General features: G+C 48.0%; 1 protein-coding gene across 1 annotated transcript in view; it reads right to left on the reverse strand.

The window, feature by feature from the left end:
- Positions 1-12,751, reverse strand: part of LOC135054807 (NACHT, LRR and PYD domains-containing protein 3-like) — a 430,555-nt gene that overhangs the window by 345,988 nt on the left and 71,816 nt on the right. Inside the window, exon 4 of the mRNA XM_063958167.1 lies at positions 820-858. Within this exon, the coding sequence (XP_063814237.1) occupies positions 820-858 (39 nt within the window). The remainder of the gene's footprint in view (positions 1-819; positions 859-12,751) is intronic.

Genomic DNA, 12,751 nt, shown 5'->3' on the forward strand with positions numbered 1-12,751 from the left:
ATAATTGTTTAGTTACAAGACATCTCATGTATATTGGCCCTCATTCCGAGTTGATCGGTCGCAAGGCGATTTTAGCAGAGTTACACACGCTAAGCCTACGCCTACTGGGAGTGTATCTTAGCTTCTTAAAATTGCGAACGATGTATTCGCAATATTGCGATTACAAACTACTTAGTAGTTTCTGAGTAGCTCCACACTTACTCGGCATCTGCGATCAGTTCAGTGCTTGTCGTTCCTGGTTTGACGTCACAAACACACCCAGCGTTCGCCCAGACACTCCCCCGTTTCTCCGGCCACTCCTGCGTTTTTTCCGGAAACGGTAGCGTTTTTATCCACACGCCCCTAAAACGCCGTGTTTCCGCCCAGTAACACCCATTTCCTGTCAATCACACTACGATCGCCGGAGCGAAGAAAAAGCCGTGAGTAAAAATACTATCTTCATTGCAAAATTACTTGGCGCAGTCGCAGTGCGATTATAGCGCATGCGTACTAAGCGGAATTTCACTGCGATGCGATGAAAAATACTGAGCGAACGACTCGGAATGAGGGCCATTGTCTTTTGAACAGCCAGCGCTGGTAATACCCTACTTCTTTCTATTTAATACTTTGGGAAATTGACCATTCCCTGATCAGTAGCAGTTGACAGCGCACCTGAAACTTTTCTTCTATTTACATGAGGGGAGAGGGCCTGTTCATGAGAGCTTACATTCTAAATGGGAGGAGCAGACAGACAGGATGACACAGATGGGGGTTAAAGATAGAGATATGGATACATTTAATATCCTTTTTCATGCATTTAAAGAGAAGAATGTCACTAACCTTCAAGTTCTGCATCTGAAGACATTTCCTGTAATGTTACTGAGAGATAAAAGCATAAAGAGAATAAATATGGAATACATAAAAGTATAAAGATAACAAATATGGAAGGTAACATACAGTAGTTCTAGTGTAAATAGGAAATAATATTAGAAGACACTGAGGAGTATAAAGTCCAGATACAAGGTACAGGGCATCAGGTGTTCACTATTATACAGAACACTGAGGTGATGCTTAAAATAGGATTTTAATTACCTACCGGTAAATCCTTTTCTCGTAGTCTGTAGGGGATATTGGGAATCCATTTAGTACCATGGGGTATAGACGGGTCCACTAGGAGCCATGGGCACTTTAAGAAATTGATAGTGTGCGCTGGCTCCTCCCTCTATGGCCCTCCTACCTGACTCAGTCTAGAAACTGTGCCCGAGGAGACGGACATACCACGAGAGAAGGGTATAAAAGGATAGTGGTGAGATTCCGAACCAGCACACACAAAACAAGAGGAAAGCCATGCTAACCAAACTTGAAACCAGGAACAGCAATAGCTGAACCAAACAACATTACTTAGCCAAGTAACAGTGCTGGAAGAACGAGGCATCGGCTGGGCGCCCAGTATCCCCTACGGACTAGGAGAAAAGGATTTACCGGTAGGTAATTAAAATCCTATTTTCTCTTACGTCCTAGGGGATACTGGAAATCCATTCAGTACCATGGGGAAGTACCAAAGCTCCCAAACCGGGTGGAAGAGTGCTGAGGTTCCTGCAGAACTGAGTGACCAAACTGAAGGTCCTCAGAGGCCAAAGTATCGAACTTGTAAAACTTTGCAAACGTCTTCAAACCTGACCAAGTAGCTGCTCGGCAGAGCTGTAAAGCCGAGACACCCTGGGCAGCCGCCCAAGAAGAACCCACCGACCTAGTAGAGTGGCCCTGTACAGATTTTGGAACCGGCAAACCTGCCGTGGAATAAGCATGCTGGATAGTGAGTCTGATCCAGCGAGCAATTGACTGCTTCGAAGCAGGACACCCAATCTTGTTGGGATCATAAAGAACAAACAGCGAGTCTGATTTCTGTGAAGAGCTGTTCGTTTTACATACACCTTCAAAGCCCTCACAACATCCAAAGACTTTGGTGAAGCAGGGGTGTCGGTAACAACCGGAACCACAATAGGTTGGTTGATGTGAAACGCAGACACCACTTTAGGAAGAAATTGCTGACGAGTTCTGAGTTCAGCTCTATCCTCATGGAAAATTAAGTAGGGGCTCTTGTGAGACAACGCCCCCAGATCCGACACATGTCTTGCTGAAGCCAAGACCAACAGTGTGACAGTCTTCCATGTAAGATACTTTACATCTACCTCCTGTAACTGTTCAAACCAGTCCGATTGGAGGAACTGCAACACCAAACTGAGATCCCAAGGTGCTGGGGGAGGCATAAAGGGAGGTTGGATGTGCTGAACACCTTTTAAGAACGTCTGGACCTCAGGGAGAGAAGCCAATTGTCTCTGAAAGAAAATAAACAAGGCCGAAATCTGGCCCTTTATGGAGCCCAGACGTAGGCCCACATCAACACCTGACTGCAGAAAAAGCAGGAAATGTCCCAGATGGAATTCCACCACAGAATATTGTCTGCTCTCACACCAAGAGACATATTTCTTCCAAATATGGTGGCAATGTTTAGACGTTACCCCTTCCTGGCTTGGATCTTAGTCGGGATGACCTTGTCAGGGATCCCTCTCCTGGCTAGAGTCAGCCGTTAAACTTCCATGCTGTTAAATGTAGTCGCGGTAAGTCTTGATAGACAAATGGGCCCTGTTGCAGAAGATCCTCGCGAAGAGGTAGAGGCCATGGAGCATCTCCAGAAGATCGCGTACCAGGCCCTTCTTGGCCAGTCCAGAGCAATGAGTACAGCTTGAACCATTTACCGTTTTATTCTTTCTATAATTCTTGGGATCAGAGGAAGTGGAGGAAACACACCATCTGATAGACTCATGGAGTCGTCAGAGCATCTACCGCCACTGCCTGTGGGTCTCTAAACCTGGAACAATACCACTTGAGCTTCTTGTTGAGAAGAGAGGCCATCATGTCGATTTGTGGATATCCCCACCAACATGTAAAGCACCTGTACACCTCCAGGTGGAGGCCCTACTCCCCCAGGTGCAGGTCGTGTCTGCTGAGGAAGTCTGCTTCCCATTTGTATACTCCCGGAATGAAGACCACCGACAACGACATGGCGTGTTTTTCCGCCCAGAGGAGAATTCTTGACACCTCTGACATTGCTGCTCTGCTTATTCGTTCTGCCCTGTTGGTTTATGTACATCAATGACGTCACATTGACCAACTGAACCTGAATGGTCCGATCTTGAAGAAGAGAGAAGGCCTGCAGAAGGGCGTTGTATATAGCCCTGAGTTCCAGAATGTTGACTGGATGGACGACTTCCTGACTTGACCATCTACCCTGAAGCGGCACCCCTTGGGTGACTGTTCCCCAACCTCTGAGACTTGCGTCTGTGGTTTGCAGAATCCAATTCTGAATCCTGAACCGTCGACCCTCGATTAGGTGAGAAATCTGAAGCCACCATAGAAGAGAGATCCTGACTTTTGGCGACAGACGGATTCTCTGGTGCATGTAAAGATGCGATCTGGACCATTTGCCCAACAGATCCAGCTGGAAGGGTCTTGCATGAAACCTTCCGTACTGAAGCGCCTCGTAAGAGGCCATCATTTTCCCCAAAAGGTGAAAGCACAGGTGCACCGAGATCGGGGTTGGCTTCAGGACAGCCCAAACCATCGAATGGATTACCAATGCCTTTTCCAAAGGAAGGAACACCTTCTGAGACTCTGTGTCCAGTATCATTCCCAGGAAAGGAAGCCTCTGTGTTGGCTCTAGGTGAGATTTCGGAAGGTTCAGAATCCAACCATGACCCAGGAGTAGTCTGGTTGAGAGGGCAATGCTGTCCAACAACTGCTCCCTGGACAGCGCCTTTATCAGAAGATCATCCAGGTACGGAATAATGTTCACTCCCTGTTTGCGGAGTAGAAACATCATCTCTGCCATCACCTTTGTGAACACCCTCGGTGCCGTGGAGAGACCAAATGGCAGGGCCTGGAACTGGTAGTGACAGTCCTGCAATGCAAATCGTAGATAAGCCAGATGAGGTAGCCAGATCGGAATGTGAAGGTACGCATCCTTGATGTCCAGAGACACTAGGAATACCCCCTCCTCCAGACCTGAGATCACCGCTCTCAGAGACTCCATCTTGAATTTGAACACTCGGAAGTGCGGGTTCAACGACTTGAGGTCCGGTTTCGGTACTACAAACAAGTTGGAATAGTACCCCTTGTTTTGCAGGTGGGGTGGAACTGGAACAATGACCCGAGTCTGTACCAGTCTGTGAATGGCATCATGTAAGGTTATACTTGCCTCTTGCGAAACTGGTGAGACTGATTTGAATAATCTGTGAGGTGGAAGTTCCTGGAACTCCAATCTGTAACCGTGGGATATAAGAGCTATGACCCAGGGATCCTGGCACAATCCCGTCCAGACGTGACTGAAGAATTTTAACCGGGCTCCCTCCTGACAATCTTTCAGGCATCGCTGTCCACCGTCATGCAGAAGGCTTTGAGGAGCCGTTCCGGAGCTCGGTTCCTGTGAAGCGGTAGATGCTGGTTTGCGTGGTTTATCTCTAGTGCCTCTGATGGCGGTAGAAGAACCTCTGACCTTTCCACTAAACTTTGAAGTCCAAAAGGACTGAAAATTGGGTCCTGAGTAGGCCTTCATAGTTGGGGGTCCTGCAGAAAGAAGATATATAGACTTACTCGCCGTAGCTTTGGAGATCCATTTGTCAAGTTCATCTCCAAATAAGGCCTCCCCTGTGATGGGAAGGCCCTCCACGACTTTCCTGGAGTCCGCATCCGCAGTCCACTGGCGTAGCCATAGACCCCTGTCTGCAGACAATGCCATAGCCGTAGTATGTGCATTAAGCAAGCCTATTTCTTTTATGGCTTCCACCATTAAATTGGCAGAGTCCTGTATATGTTGCAGGAACAAGACAACCTCCTCCTGAGGTAAGGTGTTTAACCCCACAATCAGATAACCCGACCATTTAGCAATGGCTTTTGTAATCCACCCACAAGCTGTAGTGGGTCTTTGGGCCACTCCAGCAGCTGTATACAAAGATTTGAGTGTAGTCTCAATTTTGCGGTCAGCCGCATCTTTTAGGGAGGCTGCACCCTGGACAGGCAATACAATTTTTCATGAGAGAATGGATACCGATGCATCCATTATTGGTGGATTTTCCCATTTCTTCCAATCGTCAGGAGGGAAAGATAATAACAATCGTTTAGGGATTTTAAATTTTTTATCAGGATTAACCCACGGTTATTCAAACATGGTATTTTGTTCCTTTGACGCAGGAAAATTGGCTGAGGATTTCTTCTTTATATTGAAAAAGAGATTTATGGTAGAACTTACCTTTGTTAAATCTCTTTCTGCAAGGTATACTGGATTCCACAGAGAATAACATCAGGACGGAGGGTGTAGAGTTGGATCTTGATCCGTGGCACCAACGGGCTAAAGCTTTGACTGTTCCCAGGATGCCTTGCACCGCCTTTATATCCCCGCCTCCAGGCGCTAGAGCTCAGTTTTGTTAACCAGTCCAATGCAGTAGCAGGTAAAAGAGACGATAATGGTTAGCCACATAGACCAACATTCTCACGACAGAAGAAGGTACCAGTGGCTAATGCCATACAATCCCAAAGAAACTAAGTGAGTCAGGTTGGGCGCCATGTGGAATCCAGTGTACCTCGCAGAATGAGATTTAACTATGGTAAGTTCTACCATAAATCTCCTTTTCTGCAGCGGGGTACCCTGGTATTCCACAGGGAATAACATCGGGGATGTCCTAAAGCAGTTCCTCATGGGAGGGGATGCACTGTAGCATCCTGGGAGGCAGAAGTATCAAAGGCATAGAGCCTAATGGACGTATTCACTGAGGACCACGTAGCCGCCTTGCACAATTGATCGAGGGGCGCGCCATGGCAGGCCGCCCAAGAAGGTCCAACAGACCGAGTAGAATGGGCCTTGATAGCATGAGGGGCTGGAAGACCAGCATGCGCATAAGCTTTTGCAATCACCATTCTAATCCATCTGGCCAAAGTTTGCTTATTCGCAGGCCAGCCACGCTTGTGAAAGCCAAAAAGGACAAAGAGAATCAAGTCTCCTATGAGAAGCAGTTCTCTTCACATAGATACGGAGAGCCCGTATCACATCCAAAGACCGCTCTTTGGAAGACAAACCAAGAGAGATAAAGGCCGGAATCACAATCTCTTGGTTAAGGTGGAAAGATGACACCACCTTAGGTAGATAGCCTGGGCGAGTTCTAAGAACAGCCCGGTCACAGTGAAAAATCAGAAAGTGTGACCGACAGGATAAGGCACCCAAGTTTGAAACCCGTCGAGCAGAGGCAATAGCCAGCAAAAATAAGACCTTAAGGGTAAGACATTTAAGGTCCACAGATTTGAGAGGTTCAAATGAAGACTCTTGGAGGGCATCGAGAACAAAAGACAGATCCCATGGAGCCACAGGAGGGACATAGGGAGGCTAAATCCATAAAATACCCTGAGTGAAAGTATGAACATCAGGTAGAGATGCAATTTTTCTCTGAAACCACACCGACAAGGCTGGAAATATGAACCTTAAGGGAGGACAGACGAAGGTCTAAGTCAAGGTCTTGTTCCAGAAAAGCCAACAGTTTGGCAGTACTGAACTTATATGCATCAAAATTCTTAGCCGCACACCAGGTGAAGTAAGAATTCCAGACCCTATAATAAATGTGAGCTGATGCTGGTTTACGAGCTTTCAAAATCGTTTCAATGACCGCCTCAGAAAAAACTGTGGCCCTCAGGAGGGAAGCTTCAAGAGCCATGCCGTCAAAGCCAGACAGGCCAGATCCTGGTAGACACAAGGTCCCTGAATGAGGAGGTCTGGGCGTTGAGGAAGCAAAAGAGGACACTCTATCGAGAGACCCTGCAGGTCTGAGAACCAATGCCGTCTGGGCCACGCTGGAGCTATTAAAAGTTGCTTTAATTTCCTTATTACCCTGGGCAGGAGTGACACCGGAGGGAACACGTATGGCAGCCGAAAGTTCCATGGAATTGACAGTGTGTTCACGATCGCTTCTTGAGAATCCCTTGTCCTTGCTCCGAAGAACGGAACCTTGTGATTGTGTCGAGAAGCCATCAGGTATGGTAGGCCCCACTTGTCCACTAGGAGTTGAAAGACTTCCGGATGAAGACTCCACTCTCCGGCGTGTATGTCCTGACGACTGAGGAAGTCCGCTTCCCAGTTGAGGACCCTCGGAATGAACACTGCTGATAAGGCTGGCAGATGGCGTTCCACCCATTGAAGAATCTTTGATACTTCCATCATTGCCATGCAGCTTCGCATGCCGCCTTGATGATTTATGTATGCCACCGAGGTATCGTTGTCTGACTGTACTTGAACAGGCCTGTTCTGTACCAGAGGCCGGGCAAGTTTCAGAGCATTGAACACTGCCCACAACTCCAGAATATTTATCGGGAGGAGAGATTCTCCCCTGGTCCACCGACCCTGAAGAAAGTGTTGCTCCAACATCGCGCCCCAACCTCGCAGACTGGCATCCATTGTTAGGAGGACCCAGTTGGAGATCCAGAAGGGACGACCCCTGCACTATTGTCGATCCTGAAACCACCAGCTCAGTTACAAACGAACCGCTGGAGTCAAGGAAATTATGTGAGATCTGATCCGGTAAGGCAGGCCGTCCCACTTGGCAAGGATTAGATTCTGCAGAGGGCGAGAGTGAACTTGAGCGTACTCCACCATGTCGAAAGCCAACACCATGAGGCCTAGTACTTGCATCGCCGAGTGTATCGACACTCGTGGGCGAGAAAGGAAGCATTGTATCCGTTGGTTGTGTGTGTCCAGTAGTGCCCCAGGTGCACCATGCTCTGAGCAGGGATCAGTGAGGACTTCTTCCAATTGATGAGCCACCCGTGTGCTTGTAGGAATTGGACCATCAGTTCCAGATGATGGATGAGAACCTCTGGAGAGTTCACCAGGATCAGCAAGTCATCCAGATACGGAAGGATCCTGATACCTTGCCAATGGAGAATGGCCATCATGACTGCCATAACCTTGGTGAAGATCCGAGGGGCTGTAGTCAGTCCAAAGGGCAAGGCTTGGAATTGATAATGTAGGTTACCAATAGCAAACCTCAGATACTGCTGATGCGACACGACAATAGGTATGTGTAGGTAAGCATCCTGTATGTCCAGGGATACCATATAATCCTTGGGCTCCAAAGCCAGAACAATAGAGCAAAGAGTTTCCAAACGGAATTTGGAGACCTTCACAAACTTGATCAAAGATTTGAGGTGGAGAATGGGCCAGGAGGATCCATTCGGCTTCAGAACTAGTAACAGCGTTGAATAGTACCCCCTGCCCCTCTGAGACAGAGGCAACAGCACTATCACTCCTGTGTCCAGGAGGGACTGCACCACCACACATAGAGTTTTTGCTTTTAACGGATCCGAAGGGATAACCGTCGAGCAAAACCTGTGAGGGGGACGTTTCCTGAAAGAGATGGCGTATCCATGAGCGATGACTTCACTCACCCAGGCGCCTGAAGTGGTCTGCAACCATACCTGGGTGATCCGCAGAAGTCGGCCTCCCACCCTAGGGTCCCCCAGGTGGAGGCCCGCGCCGTCATGCGGCAGGCTTTTCTGGTTTGGAAGCAGGCTGACGATCAGGCCAAGAACGTTTAGGCTTAGACTTAGAGGTTTTGGAAGTACAAGCTTGTTTCGGGTACGCCTGACCCTTTGCTTTACTTGGAGGTCGAAAGAAACGAAAGGTGGTACTTTTAGCCATCGGAGCCGAAGGATTAGTACTTGGCAGACATGCAGTCTAAGACGCTAAGTCAGCAACAATCTTGTTCAAATCTTCCCCGAATAGTATGTCTCCCTTAAAAGGGATCACCTCCAAGGTCTTTTCACAGTCCAGGTCTACCGACCAGGACCGCAACCACAGAATCCAGAGAGCCAGAATGGACGTAGTAGATGCTTTGGCCACCAGAACACCGGCATTAGAGACCGCCTCCTGAATGTAATGAGAGGCTGTGGTAATATATGAGAGACACTGTCTGGCATTATTAGAAAAATTCAGAGGTAGCTACGCCTCAATAGCTTGAACCCAGGCTTCAATACCTTTTGCAGCTCAAGAAGCAGCTATAGTGGGTCTACAGTATGTACGGCACCTGCAAGAGTGTAAATAGACTTCAAGCAACCCTCCACACGCTTATCTGTCGGTTCCTTCAGAGAGGTGACAGTAGTGACTGGCAGAGTAGAAGACACCACGAGACGAGCGACATGCGAGTCCACCGGAGGTGGTGTTTCCCAATTCTTACTTAACTCTGTGGAGAGGGGATAAACGAGCTAGCATCTTTTTAGATAGGAAGAAGTTCTTTCCTGGAGATTCCCAGGAATCCTGACATATGTCAACTAAATGGTCAGAATGTGGCAAAACTAATTTAGTGACTTTCTGACGTTTGAACTTATCAGGTTTCTTAGACATAATCTGGAGGGTCAGTTTCAGCATCAATCTGAAGAATCAGTTTGATAGCCTCCAATAGGTCAGGAACATCAAAATGTGTTGTAGATTCCTCATCAGAAGCATCTGCATCAGAGTCTGATGGGTCAGTATGTACTCCATCTTCATCGGATTAAGTATCCGAAACATGGGTAGATTGTGAGGAAGTAATGGCCCACTTAGATGATCCTTTGGTTTTAGGAGGGTGAGGGATAGGATTTTGTTTAACCAAGGACTGATTTAATTGCTGTAACTGAGTTGACAGAGTATCCGCCCATGGCGAATTAACTACAGGGACAATATGTGGCTGTAATGGCACAGGAGGTCCCACAGGGGGCGTAAGTCTCATTACAAGCGTAGTCAGTAAATTAGAAAAAGCAGCCCAAGATGGGTCTTGGTGTGCCACCGGTGCTGCAGACTGACTGAGGGGTACAGAACTCCCGGTACCCGGACCCTCAGCTGGAATATTTTCCTCAGATAAATCCGTGGCGTCAGCACTGCATGACGCAGGATCAGCCACAGATCTCCTGCTCTATGTAGCATACATTATATGGAAACGTAGCCTTAGGGCGTAACAGTGCAATATAGCCAGGTACCCGACAAAAACCAACTGTGCAGCGTGACTGCAAACGCAGAACACAAACAGAGGATTTATGTGGTATATGGTGACTGAAAAACACAGAGAAAAATACAAAACAGTATATCCCGTAAAACACTATATATATATATATATATATATGTATATATATATATATATTTAAAGGAACCTGACGCACTTAGCCCCCCTCAGGGTACAGAATATAGTGATAGCAATATGTGATACACGGAAAGGACACCACACAGCAGCTACTATGGGCACACACAGTCACATGTACAATGCAGAAATTATTACACAAAACAATAAGACTGCACTGGACTAGTATTACTACATAATATTATGTATGAATACAGATATAACTGCACAGTAAACACTGGATGTATATCACAGAATACTTTACAAAATATTCATATAGTTATGCACTTGTTCTTAACTAACGCTGTCTAAACGACATGTAGAATACTTAAGTGTCCTGTAAATGCACAGCGCTGATGAGACAGGCGGCTTTACAGAGGAGACAGTGCCCAGCAGTCCCAGGATCATCGCAGCTCTGTGTAATGGCACCCAAACGCCGACAGGGAGTGAGGGAGAGAGAGAGATGCAGCTCCAGGGCTGCTGTAGATGGCGCCTGGGGCTAGGGGAGGGTTTATAGGTCACCGCCTTATCCCCTATGCTGGACTTCACCACTGGGTACTATGGAGGCTATACTAAATGGATTTTAGTAAATCCGACCTGTGCTCCTTGTTGATATAGTGGGGTCCCCGTACGGCCACAGTGTCCACGCCAGCGGCGCGGTCCATCTACGGAGACCGCAGCCGGATCCCGATTTTGGCGGCTCCCACCTGGGGGAGCCTCTTACCTCCTCCCGAACTTGTGCGGCCACGCGATCCAGGAGAGCAGTGGCGGTATGTGTGTCTGATGAGACCGAAGTGCCTCCGCTGTAAGTACCCGGCAACCAGGGCGCGGGAGTATACAGTGCCGCTGGGGGAGGTGCGTCCCTTGAAGTCCTCTTTCTTCTAAAAAAAAAAGCTCTTTTCAGGGCTGCTTAGGACAGCCCATCCTGTTAGCTGCCTGCACTGCAGGCACCAACTTACAAACTAAGCTCCAGTGCCTGGAGGCGGGGATATAGAGGAGGCAGTGCAAGGCATCCTGGGAACAGTCAAAGCTTTAGCCTGTTGGTGCCTCGGATCAAGATCCAACTATACACCCCCTGATGTTATTCCCTGTGGAATACCAGTGTACCCCACTGCAGCAAATAAGATCCCTCACTTTCCTCTGTAACTTTATCAGGGAGATGCAGAACTTCTCTGATAGCCTCTATGAGAGCCTCTATTCGCTGTGACAGAGTATCATCCCCAACCTCTGAGTCCACCTCACCCTCCTCCATGTCTGACCCCTCATCATCAGAGTCAGACTGCAAGATATGGGCCTAAAAGTACATTTTTGTGGACAGATGGTGAGGGACTAAGACGCTGGCTTGGGTCTTGAGTCCTTTTTCATCAACTCATCCATAGACTGACTTAAGTATTGCGTCTTTCTCATTTCGAGATAACTTAGTAGAAATGGAGGAAATCATTCCCCTAATGGAGTCCAGCCATGCTGGTTCTGCCCCACTAGCCTGGGAAGTGGGTACACACTAGTGAACCCCCTGGAGAAGAAGAACACTGTGCCTTACATGAAATACACTCTTTGTCTGACATACACACACACACACACACACAGGAAAAGGTTAAATGCACAATTAACCCACAACTAACCCACAAAGAGCCCTTCCAGGGAGACACAGAGAGTCTGGAGCCAGCACACGGCGCCCTTATCGCTAATGCAAATCTTAGGCGGGTCATAGACTAAGTACCTAGATTAGGGATTTAGTACACTTATAACCGCTCCCCCCTGCTATGACCCCCTGGTACCACTGAAGTAATCTGGAGACTCTCTGGAGAAGCTGCGCGTCCCTGTCAGTCAGCGTCTGTGTCAGCTGCAGAGGGAAAATGGCGCTGGTGAGCTTCTGGATCCGCTCATAATGAAGTCCCGCCCCTTCAATTGCGCACTGTCTTCCCGCTCTTTTTTATACTGGCTTGTACATGTCTGAGTGCATAAAATGGAGTCAGACTCCTTTTATGGCTTTGCTGCCAGTCTGGGTACTGTGTCCACTGCTCAGCATCTGTACACAGGCGGGAGACGCTGTCCGCCCCGGTTAGAAACCGTGCGACTCCGTACCCTCATGCCGCCATAATAGCCGGCGACCCGCTAACCAGGACGCCGGCTTAGTACTCACCACTCTTCCGTCTTCTGGCTCTGCTAGGGGTGGCGGCACGCTGCAGGAATGTACGCTCGCCGTGGTGGGGCTTGTGAATAGTTCCCTTAGGAACTAGTGTTCTGTCAGCGGGGAATGGGACCAATAACCCCTAAGTCCCACAAAGCCCTGCCTGAAAATAACAAATTTAGAAATTAAATGCAGAAAACTCTTTAGGAGCTTCCATAGACGTGACCGGCTCCTCCGGGCACATTTTCTAAACTGGGTCAGGTAGGAGGGGCAAAGAGGGAGTAGCCAGCACACACTATCAATTTCTTAACATGCCCATGACTTCTAGTGGACCCGTCTATACCCCATGGTACAGATTGGATTCCCAGTATCCCCTAGGACGTAAGAGAAAATCTGTCTAAATTACATTAGCACTATATGTAATCCTTATATACAGCACAGTGAGGTGATC

Source organism: Pseudophryne corroboree, chromosome 3 (genome assembly GCF_028390025.1).
Source record: "Pseudophryne corroboree isolate aPseCor3 chromosome 3, aPseCor3.hap2, whole genome shotgun sequence".
Lineage (NCBI taxonomy): Eukaryota > Metazoa > Chordata > Amphibia > Anura > Myobatrachidae > Pseudophryne > Pseudophryne corroboree.